The sequence below is a fragment of the Natator depressus genome, chromosome 6 (genome assembly GCF_965152275.1).
Source record: "Natator depressus isolate rNatDep1 chromosome 6, rNatDep2.hap1, whole genome shotgun sequence".
Taxonomy (NCBI): domain Eukaryota; kingdom Metazoa; phylum Chordata; order Testudines; family Cheloniidae; genus Natator; species Natator depressus.
This window is the reverse complement of record NC_134239.1, coordinates 120632773-120651209: the sequence shown is the minus strand read 5'-3', so window position 1 is coordinate 120651209 and position 18437 is coordinate 120632773. Positions and strand designations below refer to the sequence as shown.

The 18437-nt window shown below is 45.5% G+C and overlaps 1 protein-coding gene across 1 annotated transcript in view; it reads right to left on the bottom strand.

The window, feature by feature from the left end:
* The window catches only part of SLC35F4 (solute carrier family 35 member F4), a 182093-nt gene extending 163928 nt beyond the window's left edge, over positions 1-18165 (bottom strand). Inside the window, exon 1 of the mRNA XM_074956440.1 lies at positions 18016-18165. Within this exon, the coding sequence (XP_074812541.1) occupies positions 18016-18118 (103 nt within the window). The 5' untranslated portion in view covers positions 18119-18165. The remainder of the gene's footprint in view (positions 1-18015) is intronic.
* Positions 18166-18437: the final 272 nt, after the last annotated feature.

Below are 18437 nucleotides of genomic sequence, written 5' to 3'. Positions count from 1 at the left end.
ATGCAGTTCTGGGCTGCAATGCTGTATTCCCCCCACCCACCCCCAAAATTAAGAGCTAAAAATGTTACTAACTCTTCAACAATGGCAGTGGAAACTGAGGCATGAGCAGGCAGCGATTAGCCCAGGGAAGCTTCTAGCAAAGCAAGGAACAGAACTCCTCTCCTAGTTCCCTGTCTTCCGCTTTAGCTTCTCCCCCCCTCCAGTGCACTCTCTTTATCAACAGATTGTGATGGTCTTAGAATAGTCTATGTAGAGTGACCATACATCCCGTTTTGGCCAGGAGAGTCCCTTTTTTAAGCCCTGTTCTGGCCATCCTGACTCTTTAGGCAAAACTGGGCATTTGTCCCATTCACTCTTGCCATCCAATCATCAGTTGGCAAGAGCAAACGGGACGAACGCAGTTTTGCCAAAAAAGTGGGGTGTGACCCTAGCGAGGCACGGCGGAACGTGTGTGGGGGAAGGGGGACGAGTGGCAACGCCAGCCCCGCGTGGGTGGGCAGCAGAGGTGGGCCTCCGAGGAAGCGGGGGCTCAGTGCCCCAAGGGGGTGGGGGGCCTTGGGCCAGCCCCCTGCAGTGTCCCATTTTCCCTTTGGGAAAATATGGGCACCCTAAGCCGATGGTCTTACTCTGGTAAGAGAAGTTAATAAATAATAACAACTAGCCTCTTATATACCGCTTTTCACCAGCAGATCTCAAAGCACTTTACAAAGGAGGTCAGTATCATTCAGGTAAAGAGCTGTCTGGTTACACAAGTCGTGCAACAGGTGAAAGCAACATGTTGCCCCCTGCAAATAACGGTTGTGACGGCTGTGTTCTAGGGCGTACTCCATCACCAGCCTCCAATGGGGCCGTGGATACTATGTCACATGGGGGATCTTGGCACCACAAGATGCAACTTCTTATCTCTGAATTTCCTTGCTTCTTTGAGTGCTGATATTTGGAAATTTGGGTCCAGGATTTTCGTTGAAGGTAATGTAGATAAATCATTGGACCCAGATTTGGAAATATGGGGCGGGGTGAGGGAGGAAGCTTCTTTAAACAGATGTTTGTATCTTATTGGTTTCGTTTCTTTAGTGGCAGTTTTGTTTAAAAAGCCTGCAATGTTAACTCTTCCCCTTGCAGCCTGTCTCTTCTTTTTAATATGGAGTCAATGAAGGGATGAACATTAATATCAGTCTTTTGTTGTGGGGTTTTTTTTAACAAAATCTACTCCAAAACCCAATTAACAGCATGACACTTCAATGAAGAGCAGTAATCTGAACTTTCAAAATTTCAGAGTATATTTTTGCTTGCCGAGAATACTTAATACTACAAACAATACATATTGCAGACGTCGGCTACATCTACACTAGAAACTTCAAAGCGCTGGTGCGGGAGCACTCCTGCGGCAGTGCTTTGAAGCACGAGTGTGATCACGCGCGAGCGCTGGGAGAGAGCTCTCCCAGCGCGCCTGGTAATCCACGTCCGCGAGGGGAAGAGCTCCGAGCACTGACATCGCAGCTCCCAGCGCTCGGAGCCTGTCCACACTAGCGCTTTAAAGCGCTCAAACTTGCTGTGCTCAGGGGGCCGATTTTTCACACCCCTGAGCCAGCAAGTTAGAGCGCCATAAAACGTAAGTTTAGACAAGCCCTAAGAATCTCACACAAAATCCCAGTGAGTGTAAATTCATAGTCAATGTCATTCGAGTTTCTGAAATTTTTAATGACATTTACAGAAAACGTGGAAATGGCAGATGTGCTAAATGACTCTTTTCACCAGAAGGGTTAGTAGCGATTGGACGTCTAACATAGTGAATGCCAGTGAAAATGAGGTCAGATCAGAGGCTAAAATAGGGAAAGAACAAGTTAAAAATTATTTAGACAAGTTAGATGTCTTTGAGTCACCAGGGCCTGATGAAATGCATCCTAGAATACTCAAGGAGCTGACTGAGGAGATATTTGAGCCATTAGCAATTATCTTTGAAAAGTCATGGAAGACGGGAGAGATTCCAGAAGACTGGAAAAAGGCAAATATAATGCCAATCTATAAAAAGGGGAATACGGACAACCAGGGGAATTACAGACCAGTCAGCTTAACTTCAATACCCGGAAAGATAATGGAGCAAATAATTAAGCAATCAATTTGCAAACACCTAGAAGATAATAAAGGGATAAGTAACAGTCAGCATGGATTGGTCAAGAACAAATTGTGTCAAACCAACCTAATAGCTTTCTTTGACAGGGTAACAAGCTTTGTGGATAAGGGAAGCAGTAGATGTGGTATATCTTGACTTTAGTAAGGTTTTTGATACTATCTCACATGACCTTCTCATAAACAAACTAGGGAAATACAACCTAGATGGATTTCAGAGTGGTAGCCCTGTTAGCCTGTATCAGCAAAAACAACGAGGAGCTTTTGTAGCACCTTAGAGACTAATAGATTTGTTAGTCTCTAAGGTGCCACAAAGACCCCTCGTTGTTTTTGCAAATAAACCTAGATGGAACGACTATGAGGTGGGTGCATAACTGGTTGGAAAACTGTTCCCAGAGAATACTTATCAGTGGTTCACAGTCAAGCTAGAAGGGCATATCAAGTGGGGTCCTGCAGGGATCAGTTCGGGGTCCGGTTCTGTTTAATATCTTCATCAGTGATTTATATAATGGCATAGAGAATACACTTATAAAGTTTGTGGACAATACCAATCTGGGAGGGATTGCAAATGCTTTGGAGGATAGGATAAAAATTCAAAATGATCTGGACAAACAGAAGAATGGTCTGAAGTAAACAGGATGAAACTGAAGAAGGAAAAATGCAAAGTACTCCACTTAGGACAGAACAATCAGTTGCACGCATACAAAATGGGAAATGACTGCCTAGGAAGGAGTACTGCGGGAAGGGATCTGGGGGTCATAGTGGATCAGAAGCTAAATATGAGTCAACAGTGTAACGCTGTTGCAAAAAAGGAAAATATCATTCTGGGATGTATTAGCGGGACTGTTGTAAGCAAGACCGAAGAACTAATATTTCCTCTCTACTCCATGCTGATTAGGCCTCAACTGGAGTATTGTGTCCAGTTCTGGGCAACGCATTTCAGAAAAGATGTGGACAAATTGGAGAAAGTTCAGAGGAGAGCAACAAAAATGATTAAAGGTCTAGAAAACATGCCCTATGAGGAAAGACTGAAAGAACTGGGGTTTGTTTAATCTGGAGAAGAGAATACTCAGAGGGGACACGATAACAGTTTTCAAGTACATAAAGGTTGTTACAAGGAGGAGGGAGGTAAATTGTTCTTCTTAACCTCTGAGGATAGGACAAGAAGCAATGGGCCTAAACTGAAGCAAGGAATGTTTAGGTTGGACATTAGGAAAAACTTTCTAACTGTCAGGGTGGTTAAGCACTGGAATAAATTGCCTACGGAGGTTGTGGAATCTCCATCATTGGAGATTTTCAAGAGCACGTTAGACAAACACCTGTCAGGAATGGTCTAGATAATACTTAGTCCTGCCATGAGAGCAGGGGACTGGACTAGAAGACCTCTCAAGGTTCCTCCCAGCCCTACGATTCTATGATTCTATAGTTAAGATCATCTTAGATATTACCACAAGATTCCCATGCATATAAAATCAGCTCCTTTTGACCACACAAAATGACAATAAAAATTATTTTGCCCTCAACTACAGGGGTTCAACTACTATGGTTTTAACTTTTATGGCACTCCGATGGGAGTTAATGCCATGCAATTAAGAGCAGAATTGTGCACTTGTAGCCAGGGAGCTCAGTTCTCATTTAGGCACCTAAATGCAATGTACAGAAGATATGGCCACTGTATTTAAGTGCATAAATGGGAGCGAAACATTTCCAAAAACGTGGCCATTAAAATGTAAAACTTAAAATGAAAACATCCAGAGAAGTCACTGGGACTTTGTCCGGTTTTCATGCTACACAATACAGAGACAGAAAAATAAGGCACAGGAAGCGAACATTTTTCAAAGACAACTAGACATTTTTCAAACGTAAGTAATTTAGATGTCTTTGAAACAAACAGAGCATTTTATAAATAAGTGATTGGTCCATTTTACCCTCAGGCTTCTGTGGAAGCTTACAGAGAACAAACATGTTCATTTGGCCACAGAACGGGAAAGTGGTGACAATCTAGCTAACAAATATTTTGTTCAAAATTTAGCAACTTTGCTCTTGAACTTAATGGAAACAAGCACGTACTTCTGAAATCCTGAGAATTTTACCATTTTTATGCATGTGTAAAAACAAGATTTAACCCAATTTAAACCAAATATTGTAATAAAATAACTTTATGACTCTCAGTGAATTGGAAAAGGGATCTAGAAAGAATTCGGCCAGGCTACAGTACAGCTGCATGAATCCTGTGTTTACTTTGTATGTTGCTTCTGGTTGTTACTTAAGCACCTAGAGCCAGATTTTTAAAGGTCTTTAGGTGCCTAAAGATGCAAAAATCCATGTAAGGCAATGAGGCACTTTTCAAAATCCCACAAGGTGCCTATCTGCCTCTTTAGGTGCCTAGATCTTTTAAGAATCGAGCACTCAGACACTGCAGGGATGGGTGCTATAGATAAGATAGTGTCTCAGACCTTCTGGTCACAAGTGAGAATCTAGCCCAGCTAGACATCGACTGAAAGTTGTGACTATATCTACACAGCATTTGGGAGCAAGGCTCCCAGCCCAGGACGACAGACTCAGGCTTCTGAGCCCAAGCTACATCCCAAGCTGCAACCTGAAAGCACTGTCTATACAGTGATTTGTAGAGCACCGATGCGAGCCCCGCTTGCCCAAGTCAGTCCACCCGAACTGGGAGACTCGCTCCAAAATGCTGTGGAGACATACCCCGTGTGGCACTCTGTTCTCCAGGGACAAGTGTTCCTACCGCATTGATTTGAATTGATAAGCCTTGCTGGCAGAACTAGTCAAAGTTTTTCATTTGAAAAAAAGGTTTTGACAAAAAGGCCTTTTTCCCCAAAAAAAACATTTGCGGGGGGGAGGGGGGGTTGTGAAATTTTCCAGGTTTTTGACAAAAAGCCAGAAAAGTTTCAGTTTTCAGAAACAATTTTGTTTGCCTACTTTTTCCAGTAGAAGAATGGAAACAGGATGAAGGGGAGGAAAAAAAAGTTAAACAAAAAAAAAAAACAGTGGTAAGGGATCATGGGGGTAAATTGGAAACTTTACAGGGAAAAATTTGAAAAAAAAACAATTTTTTCTTAAACTTTCCATGAGACATACTTCCCCTTTCAGACCAGCTATATTTGCTGGTAATCTCCTGAGGAACACCAAGGATTGAGAATTAACTAACTGCTTTCTCATACCCAGAAGCAGAGCCAATGTGCGGGTGGGGTGTCACATGCCCACCTCCCAGCCTTCTGCCGGGGTTTATAATTTTATTTCTTTTTTATACTAGGAGTGGGTTCAGAATTGTGCCCCTTCCCCCACCAACAGGTATGTGTTGCCTCTGCCCAGAAGTGATCCGTCCAGGGGCAGACCTGCTGGTGAGGGCTGTGTGGGGAAGTCTCCACTTTACTGCATGTGCTCTATGTCTCCAAGGTGTCCATTCTGCAGAGCAGTAGACAGCATCGTGCGTCACGTGTAAGTCGTCGTAGGTTCAAATCCCATCTACTGTGTCACACAGGAGACTGATATTAGTGCCACTGTCCTGCAGCACTAAAACACGCCATCAAGTTTCACAATTGCAGAGCTCAAACCGTGCCTGCCAAGGTCTGTCCGACAGAGAACTAAAAGTGACTGAGCTTTAAACCAATCAAAATGAAAGTTCCTAAAGAAAATGCACGAGAAGATGACATTTTAAATCCAGGGTGATCAGTTTAAACACACATCACACTACCCAGTGCAGCCTGCTGCCCCAGAAAGCCCTGACAGATGACATACGTGCAGTCCCAGGTTCTCAGCTAGCTCTCTGACACATTGGGATGAGTTCTCATCACTGTCCTCAGAGATGCCGTCATCTGACTTTCATTAGCTTTGGTAGAGTTGTGTGGCTAAATCCCTATGAATCATGCCGAAAATCAGCCCCCCGTGGGATGGGTTTTTTTTCAGGGCATCATTTCCCCAACAACTCCATTCATAAGAATGGGGGCTGCGTGCTAAATCTCATGGAAAATGCTCCTCAAAAGACCCAGTCTCCACAAAGGCGAGAGATGGCTACGCAGCAGCTGAGAACACTTGCACCATTGGCTTCAGTTCCAGAAAGTCGCTTCCCAAGCAGCAGGTTAGTGATGTAACCTGGGCAGAGCACAGTATCTAAGACAGGAAGGAACAAAAATTGGAGAGGAAGGTGATTTACGCCTCGTGCTCTGTCTCTCCCCTTGTTCTGTATATGGAGGCCTAGTCACTGTTTAACCTGAGGTGAATTTAGTGGAGTCATCCCAGGGACAGAGCTGTCGCATCACCCGTCAGCAGAACTGCCAGTGTTTGGGCAAGAAAGAGTCGTAATTAGATTGAAACAAGCCTGGGAGCTCTCACTGTCCCACACAAGGAGTGAGGGGAGCTTTGAAGGAACGTGGCTCCCCGAAGCCAGGGAGCAGAGGGAAGCTCCTCTCAGCTGTAAGGAGAGGAAGGGGGAGCTGAGCTCTGCCCCCGTCACTCCCACTCCCAATGAAACTGGAATAGACGCAGACTAGCTTCTCTCTCTCCTTCTCTGAATAGAGCAGGAAGCTAAACCTGTGTCAGACCCAGTCCTGCTCACCCGGTCTTATTTTACAGTAGCTCACGTACAACTCAACAAAAACTAGTGACTAACTAGTCAAAAACTAGTCACTAACAAAAACTAGTGAATTTACACTTCCACATGGGAAAAGTCTAGGGCGAGGTTTTACCAAATGGTTCAGAGACAGCTTTATCATTACACGCCTGTGAAAGAAGAGAGACCAGCTCAAGAGCGGGGATGAAGGTGTGACAGCCACCCTCTTGGCTGATGCACGAGGGACCTCTAGAGCTAAAAAGCTCAAGCTGCTACAGCTTGAGTGGAAGTGCCCAGGCTCCACAGCTGGGGGCCGTAACAATACACATTCTCTGCAAACAGGCACAGGGGAGCTCTGTAATGCACACTTACCGGTAGGTTACACAGACACCTTTGTACCTAGGCTAGAGCAGTGGGAGAACCAGATCCAAGAGCAGTAAGTACTTCTATATTAATGCTCAAACAAGACATCTTCTGAATTCAACAGACCAGATCCACAAACAAGGAACCCAGCTAGTGACAGCAGAGTGCTAAAGTCTCTACTCTTTCATCATTTTGGCCAAGAATAAGAGAACCACCTCAAAGGAAAAATACATGGCTTTTCAGCCTGGCTGAGGGTATGTGGTAACATGCAACATCCTTGTTTTATGGATCCTAGTTGCCTTACAGCTTGGGATTCTCTACTGTCTATCTGGGTATTTATACAGTCACCCATCACTATGGACCTCTGTGGTATCTAAGCCCTAAACACAGGTTCTTCAAAGTCAAATCCACACACAGCTCTGGAACAGACTTTGAAACCAGAAGACAAAGAAAGATCATGAGTCAGCATGAGGCCCCAGAATTATACAAGAAAACCAAGCCAAACAGGAAATTTTTTCCATCAGAGTGCCGATAATATGCAGATGATACATCCCCACCTATCCTTCACCCTACACAACCACACCACTATCACCAAGACAGATGAGATCAGCTCATGGATGAAGAAGAGCTGGCTGAAGCTGAACCCAAGCAATGAAGAGGTGATGCTGGTGGGCAGAGGAAAGTTTTTTCAAGAACTTGCACCCACGGTGCGGGCCCGTTAGTGGCAGGTTCAAAACCGCAATTGGTTACTTCACTCTGTAGTCTAGAAGTACTCTTGGTTTCCTCACTGATGCTGAGCTCTCACATAGCAACAGCCACATGTAACATTTTCTACCATCTCTGGTCGGCTAGGAGACTCTGCCCCATCCTTGCATACAAAGACCAGACCTCAGTTATTCACACCTTCATCACCTCTCACGACAGCAATGTGATATACCAGGACATCTTCAGCACTTAGGAAACTCCAACTAGTATGAAACGCTGCAGTGCATCTCCTCTGCAACACAGGCTACCATGATCACATCACACCTGTCCGTTGCTCTCTATGCTGGCTTCCCACAGAATTTCTAATCCAGGTCAATGTCTCGGTGCTTATCTTCAAAGCACTCCATGGCCTGGGCTCATGATACCTAAAAGATCATCGGAAGGTCTAGGACAAAGACCACTCTTGACACCTTCAGTCCTCTGGCGCACTGGAACTCTCAAAAATAAGGGTAAAGTTTGTCTGTACAGGAAACAGAACTTTCTTGGGGGGCTGGTCCCAGACTGTGGAATGAACTCCCCCAGGAACTACAGACCATCACAAACCTCACCACTTTCCATCCCAAGTGCAAGGTACATTTCTTTGACCTTGCCCTCTCTAATATAAATGCATAGCAACAGGTATATTTATCAAAAAAAATTTTTTTTAAATCCACCTCCCAAAACAAAACACTCTACTGCATATGCTTCTCCCTCTGGACAGAGGTTGAGAGAACTAACACCACATGACAAATGTGAAGTCGCACGCTTAAAGCACTACTGGACAGTGCTCCAATACTTTAGTGATGAGCACGGTATAAAAACCTATACAAAATAGAACATACAGTCCTGGAAATATTTTCTATATTTTCAAAATCTGTCACTTGGGATTGCATGGTAAAGGGAGTACCATAGAGTCAGTCCATTATAAAAAGACAAAGGTAAAAGCGGGAGGATGGTTCAGTGGCTAGACAGCTAGTTTAGGACTCAGGAGACCCACGTTCAATTCCTTGCACTTCCACAGACTTCCTGCATGGCCTTGGAGTAAGTCACTTAGCTTCTGTGTGCCTCAATTTGCCATCTGTAAAATGGGGATAGCACTTCCCTACCTCACAGGGGGGTTGAGAGGATTGTGAGACACCCAGGTACTAAGCTGAGGGGGACCATATCAGTGCCTTAGATAGTTATCTGACCCAACTGTCACTTGGTTATGATGCTTGCAGCTCATCAGGATGTTCAAGGTTTTCTGGACAAGTTATTGCCATAGGGCAAAGCTAAAATGTTATTCCAGGCCATTCTGCCAACTACTGTGGAGATAGTGAGACCCCATCCAGAGAACTGTGAGGTTTGATAGGGATGAAGATGACATTTTCTTGGCTTCACTCACCATGTCTGCACTTATTGTATGTGCCAGTTGGGTGGAGAGAGGAGTTTAGTCATTTATTGCAAACTCTTCACAACTTTGCTTCTCCCCCATGGAGTATTTATTCTTTATTCCGAGATCCAGGAGAATGAACTATAGGACCAGTCAGCAGGAGCATTCTGTCCTCAGAGGATGCTATACAATCATACCAGCCCGACAGGGTGTGGCAAAGCGTCAGAACGGCAGGCCCTTGACTACACATAAACCCCACGTGACACTTTCCTTAAAGCTGTGAGCTGCTCAGATACGATAGGAACAAGAGTCATAGAAGTACCTAAGATAGACAGTGACACAGGCAACACACTTGAAGAGCCTTAAAATACCCTAAAAGAGAAACTGAGATTCCCCTCCCATTCTTTCAAACAACGTCATAGGTCAGCTTGGATTCTTCAGGGATGGCTCGGTGGCAACCAGGGATTTACCTCGGTCAACCTAAACACAGAAGTGTGCCCCCTGCACTCTATCGCCTCTATAGCGTTCCACTCAAAGCCATCTTTCACCGCTAACGTTGAGATTAAACCACTCGTCAGATTGGTAACGTGGGCAACAAAAGGAAGTGTAAAAAAATTGGTGCCAGGGAAGGAAGAGCCTGTTTTAGCAGGACTGTTTGTTAATTCCAGCTGTAGACCAGGAAGCAGCTGGGGTTTTTTAAAGTGGTGATAAAGAGGTTGTATTTGCCTGGATGAGAAGCTGAATGCCTGTGGCCTTCACTCTTGAACGTCAATCATCATCTAAAAATCTCTAGCAGACTCTTATTTCGTTTCCTACAACTCCATCATTCTTGTGTTAGACAAACCCTGTATATGAAGCAGGCATGACGCCAGCTTTGCCTCCCTTAAGTGTGAAATACATCCCCATGCCAAGAGCCAGGGTAAAGCCCACATTGAGGGCACTCTGCATAGAAGCGAATTACACCCTTATTGAGTAGAATGGGTCCAGCGAATTCAGCCCTGTTTCTATTTGCAGATTATCCACAAAGAGACTGTGATTTTTACAGAGGTTTTCAGTATCCAACATCAGGTGTACGTGAACAAATTCCAGCCACTGGTGATTCAACAAGCAGCAAGTGGGTGAGCCAGAAAACCAGCCATTTGCCAAAAGCTTGCACAAAGATATGTCTGCATGAACAAATAGCTAATAAAAAGGGAACAAATTTAGATGAAGCAAACAGGTGCTCAGAATTCAGCCCAGTGCTCCTAACCATGTTTGACAGTATTTGCCTGGGACTGCAGCCACCAGCAGAAGAGAAATGGAAAGGAGGTTTATGGGCAATATATCCAGGGGAATGGTGGGAGGAGAAGAGAATTAGGTGACTTCATAGCATGCCCAAAGGAGCAGAGCAGAAGGGAACCAAGCAGCAGGAAAAGGGGAGAAGAGGACTAGGCAACACTGTTCAGAGGGAAGGACGAGATGCGCAGAGAAGAATGAGCAGGGGACTAGAGAGCGGAGAGGGAGATGAACTGAAGAGTGGAAGTAGGGAACGTGATTGATTTTACACAGAAAGCTTTTATCACATTAAAGACAGCTAGAGACACACAGCTAGAAGCAATTGCTGTAGGCACCACATGGGTGATGCAACTGTAAATGGGAGAGGAGGTTTGGTCCATGACAGTCCCTCCATCAAGATGCGGTATGGGCTGTACTCGGCTTCGAGATCCCCCTGCCTCGGTACTATACAAGACAGTTAACTCTGTTACTCTACAGTGTGATGCAATGTAACACCCATGAATATCCAGTGAGGAATGCAAATAAACATCCCACTGACCAAAATGAAAGGCAGCATTGTCTTTGAAAATGAGCAATACCTAAGTACCTTTAAAAATCTGGGTCTAGGTGACTTGGTCAGGGACACAAAGTACTTACTGAAGCCAAGCACTGAACCCTGATCACTTGGCTCCTAGCCTATAAGACTGAACCACAAGACCATCCTTCCTTTGAAGGGCTTTGAGTTCCTCAAATGAAAGACACTACTGAAGCATTATTATTAATACCAGAGCATCGTTCACAAGCACGTTCTTGAATACCACACACAAGACTCTAGCAGAGGTGCAGCAATATTACCAAATGCAACAACTACACAAAATATGGATTTATTACATTAAAAATGATGCGCACAGAACAGTCAGAATATGGTCAGTTAAGAATATCGATTTCATTCCTTTCACTTGTGAGAAACACTTTCATAATGTACTTCCACTTGGGGCTCTCAAGAGTTACATACGTTTTTCACATCTCGAAAGACAGATAATAATCACCCTCCTGGAAGAACCATCCCATCCCTTTTCTAAACTGCTATGGCAGCTTCTTTAGACTACACTTTGAAGCAAAGATCACTTTTTCCTTTCATGCACAGAAATCTCAGATCTTAAAAAAAAAAGATACATGTGTATCTGTTCCTGTTGTGCTTGTAAATGGGCTACAAGGTAATAGCTACACAGTCACATGTCCTGTACCGGGATCTCCGCTTCATTCACTCAGAACTGATGGGATTTGTGAATTATGGGTTAGATCTTTGGCCCCGATGGCACCAAAAAAGCTGGAAAGTTGCCCTGATAGAGCAGCTCGGGATTCCCATGCGTCGGGGAATTCCTGGCCGGTGTCAAGAGGAAGGAACTATGGCTTGAAGGCTCTGACTTCACTGGAAATGCTACAGCTGTGCCACGGTAGCGCTTCAGTGGAGACACTGACTACAGGGACGGGAGGGGTTCTCTTGTCCCTGTACTTTATCCAACTTCCCAAGAGGCAGTAGCTAAGTCGATGGAAGAGTTCTTCCACTGTCCTAGCACTCTCTACACCAGCGGTTAGGTTGGCTTAACAACGTCACTCAGCGTGTGGATATTTCATATCCCTGAGCGCTGTAGCTGGGTTGACCTAACCTTTTATTGATCACCTGGCCTTAGTCATCTTTGCCCCATCTCAGGTCCTGCCCCATACATAGCTCAGCCAGACTTCTGTCATCTTCCAACAGTTTCAAAGGAGCTTTCTTTACAAATTCAATTAAACCACACAATCACACGTTCTGTATGCACTGAGTATCTTAAAATCATGCTTTGACGGTAGAAGAGGGTCTACAGAAAGTGTCAGGCTATTTCCAGAAAACAGATCAGGACTTCATTTTCCTCACTGAAAGTGGTGACCTGCCTGCAGGGCATGTCACTTGCTAAATGTCGAGATGTTCTTGTTCTGTCCTGTGCTTCTTACTATGGCAAAGCTATTGATACAGCTGCTGTAATAGCCAGCAGACAATTCAGTGTGTTGTTTTGGAGTTTCTTTCTGCTTCGTGACTTCTTATTTTTTAAAGGGTAAAAGCTGTGGGCTGGAGCTGTAGAAGCTATGGCCCTGATTCAGCAAATCACTCAAGCAAGTGTGTAATGCCAACCTTATCCATCAAAGCACATGCTTAACGTTAAACGCAGGATTAAATCCAATTGGCTTAAAGTTAAGCATGTGCTTAAGTACTTTGCTGAATCAGGGCTCAAATTGTCAAAGTAAATCACTAAAAACTGGAAGCTACTACGTCAAGCTAACAAAATAAAGGGCTTTTTTTCTACATAGGCACATACACACGGCCACGTTCACTCCTTCATCCCAGAGTGCTAGGTAAGGTCACGGTGCAGTGATCAAGCTACACAGTGAAGTGGTAGTAAGCCATATTCCGCATTCACTGTAAGAATCCAGGTAAAGTATTCAGCTGTGTACCCCATAAAGAGGACAAGACTGCTGCTGGTGGCACTGGACAGCTGCCTCTGCACGTGGTCCAGATGCTGCCAATCACCAGACATCCTGGCCCCACTGGCAGCTTGCCAAAAAATGTCTGCACACAGCAAAGCCCTATGGCATAATAATATGCAGCCCATGGGCTGATGTCAATTGATATCCGGGGCTGGGGGGGGTGGCATATTCTGCTGCAGCATCTATATTCTTTCCAGATCCCTGTCAGCCAGCCCAGGTGGTTCAGACTCACCTACACACTGTTCATGCTGCAGGGTGCTCATTCCGCTCAGAGTGCATCTGCCGACCAGGATCCTAGCAGGGGCCCAGAGAACACCTGACTGCAGCCCCTTTGGAGTCTTAGTCTCAGGTGAGGCTTGTGCTAAGAACTCTACAATAGACTCTTACTATCCTTAGGTGCTTAGATACTACAGTGATGAGCGCTATAAAAAGACCTAAGATAAACGTAGAGGTAACACACTGGTGAACACGAGGGTGACCAGCAGTCCAGTCGAAAAGGGGACCCGACAGTGTCCGGTCGGATCTACTGCGGGTGGGGGAAGCACCGAGTCAACACCTGCGCCAGCCCCTACTCAACCAAGGCCACCTCCTAGCTGCATCGGGCGGCTGCAGCTCCCAGCCCCGCCTCTGGAAGCAAGTCCCTCCCAATCCACACAGGAGGGGAAAAGCAGCAAGTGATGGGGGGAGGGGGAAAGAGTAGTGAATGGGGGGTGGGGCCTCAGGAGGAAGGGGTGAGGCAGGGGCGGGGCCTCAGAGGAAGGGGCGGGGCAGGGGAGGTTCCATTTTTTATATATTACAAAGTTTCTGTTTTTTATATATTACGAAGTTGGCGATTCTAGTGAACACGCTTGTCCATCTAGAAGGGATGGTTATTGTGTCTTCAGTTCTCCCTTTCCTTTCCCACCCTGCCTTCTGGTGTGCATTGCCTATCACTCAAGGTCAGAACCTGGGATCTCTTTTCTGGGCCAGTGCAACCACTGTGTAAAATGGACACTCGTACCCTTGCAAATCCTATAGGGACTTAACGGAAAAGAAGGGCAGCCTCTTCTTTAGCTTACTAGCCAGGGAGCTTTTACACACTTCTATACATTTTAAATTGGGGACTGATGGCATCAAGTTATACACAAATCACCTTATACACAGGAAGACATGGTATTAGTTTTTGGAAAGGGCCAATCCATATTGGGAGTAGGCGGGACAGAGAACTATCTTCTCTTATTCCTAAAAGAGGGGCCCAAGCTCTAGATGAGATCAACTACATACAGGCAGATGGGAAAACTCACCCCTGTAAATGAGTATATTCAGAAGGATCTCCATTTCTAATGCTACATTTCATGCAATGTAAACTTTTTGTAAAATGCGTATTTCAGCAAGGATCAAAATAAATTGCTATGAGTTAATGATAGCGCACAGCGCCGCTAGAATAAATAAAACCTATTACTTCTTTAGCTACCTTTTTAGAATGAATAGACAAAAGAAAAGTATCTAGTACTCTGCAGACTGATAGGACTGTCATATGCACACGCCCGTTTTCCATAGCTTCACGCTCATGTACTGTACCAGTTGGAGTAAAGACATTTCCTAGAAAATACCGTGTTTCTGCCTTTTTGTAAACACTGCCTTATGTCACTCATTGATCTTCATCACTATATTTCACAGACATTATATCTTTATTTCATCTTCCCATTACTTCACACTGGAAATACACTCTGTTCTCTAGTGGATGAAATTCATCCCTGTCGTGTGGGCCAGCAAGAGGCCGAGGCACTATGCTTTACTTGGAGGGCTGAGAGTGAAATCCTGGCTTCACTGAAGTCAATTTAGAATACCAATCTATTTGGTATCTCCATACTTCATATGTTCAATGTCTGGAGTCTCCAAATTACAGCTGTATAAACCAGTGCAAAGTACAAAATACTCCCACCCACGATTTTCCAAAGTGGCTCGTGATTATGGGTGCGCCAAGATTTGAAGTCCCCCATCTTGAGGCACCCAAACCGCCGCTGATTTTTCAGAGCACCCCTCCTTTAAGATGTCTTACGTAAAATCACATTTCAGGTTGCAAATATCATGACTCTGGCTTAAAGATCTCAAGCTTTTATTTAAAAATAGGGTTGTTTTTATTTGCTTTCTAGTTTTTGAGTATTTAGGTGAACTTGAGTCATGTTTTCAAGCTTTTCTCTGCAACCATGAGGACCAGAAGCTTATCTGGGTTTGTGGCTTTCATTTTAAAAAACATTTCTCGCCTAAGCACCTGCTTCTAGTCCCTGGGGCGCTAAGAAAAACACCATATATCAAAAGGCTTGCAATGAAATCATGAGTGTTGGCAACACTAAACCTTGGCCTCCAAGCACGCTTTCTGAAATCTGTAATGTGCAATTTGTAGGGTATTTAAGCCCCTGCTCTTGCACTGAGTGCAAGGCAGGAAACCCCCCCTGCACCCAGCCAAGGCCCCACCAACTTCAGCACCCTACCTATGCAGAATATCAGAACCTAACTCAACCATGCATTTTGATACAGAATGTGCATACAAAAAGGCTATACTGCAGCAGATCTAAAACCCCTGTCTTGCTGCCAAAGCAAACCTGAGGCAAAGTGCTTAAGTCTTTACCCCCCTATTCATATTTAGCAAATCTCTCCATTGTCCTCCACTGGAGTTTTTTGCCAGACTGCAGGAGTAGGCCCACCTTGATCTGATTTCACTGGTCAGTGGATGGAACCGTCACATTACTTCCACATGCTTTTATTCCTCTTTGCTGTGTCTTCCTACCTACTCTTCAAAAAGTCCTGGCTTGGTTGTGTGACACATCAAATGACCGATCTACTCTATTGCTCAATGTACCTAGCACTCTGCTGGTACTCTACAAAAGATCTCACGCGGTGGGTTTATTCAGTTTGTTTGTTTCCCAGCTGCAGGCAACTGAAGAATTGTTTACTGTGTTTCACTGTCTGGCTAGTCTCTCTCATATCAAGTATAAAGCCTGTGAGCGCGTGTTTAGTATTGGCACTTTGTTGGCTGATCCTCGGTTTATTCTTGCCATTAAGGTGGCTGGCTGTGTTGTGCCTTGTAGAAGTGGTTATCTTCTTTGATTCCACTGAGAGTTTAAATAGCCACAGAAAATAGATTGTTCTTTATTTTTTTTCCATTTAAATTTTTCCGTTCACAAATGCATTGGCCACTTCAAGGTTTTAGTCACTGCATTTTAAGTGTCGTGTGTGGCCATTTGAGCTTTTGCAAAATGCAAAATAATTATTAAACAATACAATTCTAATGTCAGGTTTCATAGTAACAGCCATGTTAGTCTGTATCCGCAAAAAGAAAAGGAGGACTTGTGGCACCTTAGAGACTAACACATTTATTTGAGCATAAGCTTTCGTGAGCTAAAGCTCACTTCATCGGATATATGTGTAACTTTTGCACAGATAGAAAAAAGTGAATCACTTTTCATTAGATTAACTTCCGTTGTTTAAAAAAATAAATGATTCTAGAAAGCACTGGGACATTTATACTTTCACAGAAACCTTCTAAAGCTTTCCTGGCTGCCAAAACCCCACTGTTCTTAATTAAAAATGTCAAAAGCAAAAATATTTAATTTCTACAAGGAGCACTTGCTTTAAGTTTTGCTCCTCCAGCTTAAAAAAAAAAAAAAAAAGCCTTCACCAGAGAAGTTTTATATTGAAGTAGCATGAAGAAAAATCACTCTGTAATTCATTACTTTTTTCTGGAAAAATCTAACCTTATACAATTAAGTTTTGTAAGGAAAATGAAGATTCTACCTGTCTTATGTTAAAACAAGGACTGGAGAGGAGTGATATATATTTAAACCTTCCCACAACAACGTGAAATGCTAAAACTATTCTTTCAGAGCTTCACTCTCTGGACTGGGATTAGAGAGGTTTGTGGTACAATAACGACTTTCTTAGTCAAGCAAAATTCCCGCAGACTTCAGTGGGAGTTTTGCCCAAGTAATGACTGCAGGATTGAAGCATTCAACACAGACAGGGCACACAGACTGTACAATCAACACTCCTTGCCTTCTTCTGAGCTCTGTCATTTTACCTGTGCTACTGTGATTGCCTACTTAGCTGGCCTCCACAATGAATTTGTTGTAGCAAATCAGGAACTAAATCCAGGATCTCTCAATCCCTCATTTCAAAAAGCAAAACCAAACCCGCTTAGTTTACCTTGCTAATAAGTCAAGTATTCAGAGAAGAGAACAAATCATCTCGGTAAATGTAAATTCAGGTAAATTTACAGGTAAATTCTAAAAGAATGACTTCCCTCTTCCAGAATATCGGACTGGATATGAAAGAGTGGCTCCAGACACAGCTGGGAAACTAGAAACCCACGACACCTTACTGGTCCGTAAATATGAGGGATGGCTCTGCAGCAGCTCCAGGCATCACAAATCTCCGACGGCTTCAGAAACCCCATGGTCTAACTCGCCGGAAAGGACAACGCTAACTGTACGGCAGCCTTATTTTTGGTGGGGGGAAAGACGGGGGGAGACTTTTAAAATCCCATCTGACTTTTAAGAGTGTGTGTGGAGGGGGGTATCTTTTAGGCGAGCAGCATCCCATGCCGTCTATCCAGGAGAGGCGGCTGTTGAGACCCTCCTGAGTAACTAAACGGGGGTGACACAGTTTGTGGGTGAGGAGCCCCACGGCACAGCCGCAGGGTTGCCGGGCTCCCTCCACGCCTGCCACGGCCCGGCTCACACACGAGATCAAAGCAAAGCCCCACCGCGCCGACACGACCACGCGGAGGGACCCAGCCAGCCCCGGGCTGCCCTGCAAGCAAACCCCAGCGCCCCCCTCGCATCCCTCCCCCCGAAAATCACGCTCCGAGGCAGCTTGTCCAACACCCCCCCCCCTCCATTTGCAAGCGCCGGCCAAACTAGCCCCCTGGTTTCCTTTGCAACCCCCCAGGCTGGGAGAGAGGCACTTGCCAAAACCCACGGCTGCTCCTGCTTCTTTGCAACGCCGCCCCCGGAGGAAAATCCGCCCCCCACGCCCAGGGGCGAGCGGGGAGGGGGCGAGGCGGGGGTCTTACTTTTCTGGCTGGAGTAGCCGGGGTAATAGCCATAGTAGCCCGTGATCCGTAAGATCCTGTCCTCGATGGTGGCCACCCCGTTGGGCGCTGCCTTGACATCCATGGGGAGCGGCTGGGGGGCAGCTGCGGAGGCTGCTGCGGCTGCCGCAGCTCCTGGTGCAGCCGGGGCTCTGGCTCCGCCGCCTGGCGCAGGACGGGCTCCCCCCCGCACCGCGGCGGCCGCCGCCGAGCCAGCCTCCCCCGCCGCTGCCAAGCGTCCTGCGGCTCCGCTTCGGCCACGGCGGGCCCGGGCGCGGGGAGAGGCTCGCTCGCCGCTGAGCCACGGCTCGTGCCGCTGCTGGGGGCTGGAGCAGCGGGGGGGCAGGGAGTGGGGGGAGGAACACGGGGGTCAGAGGGTGGGGGCAGGGGCGCAGGGAGTGGGG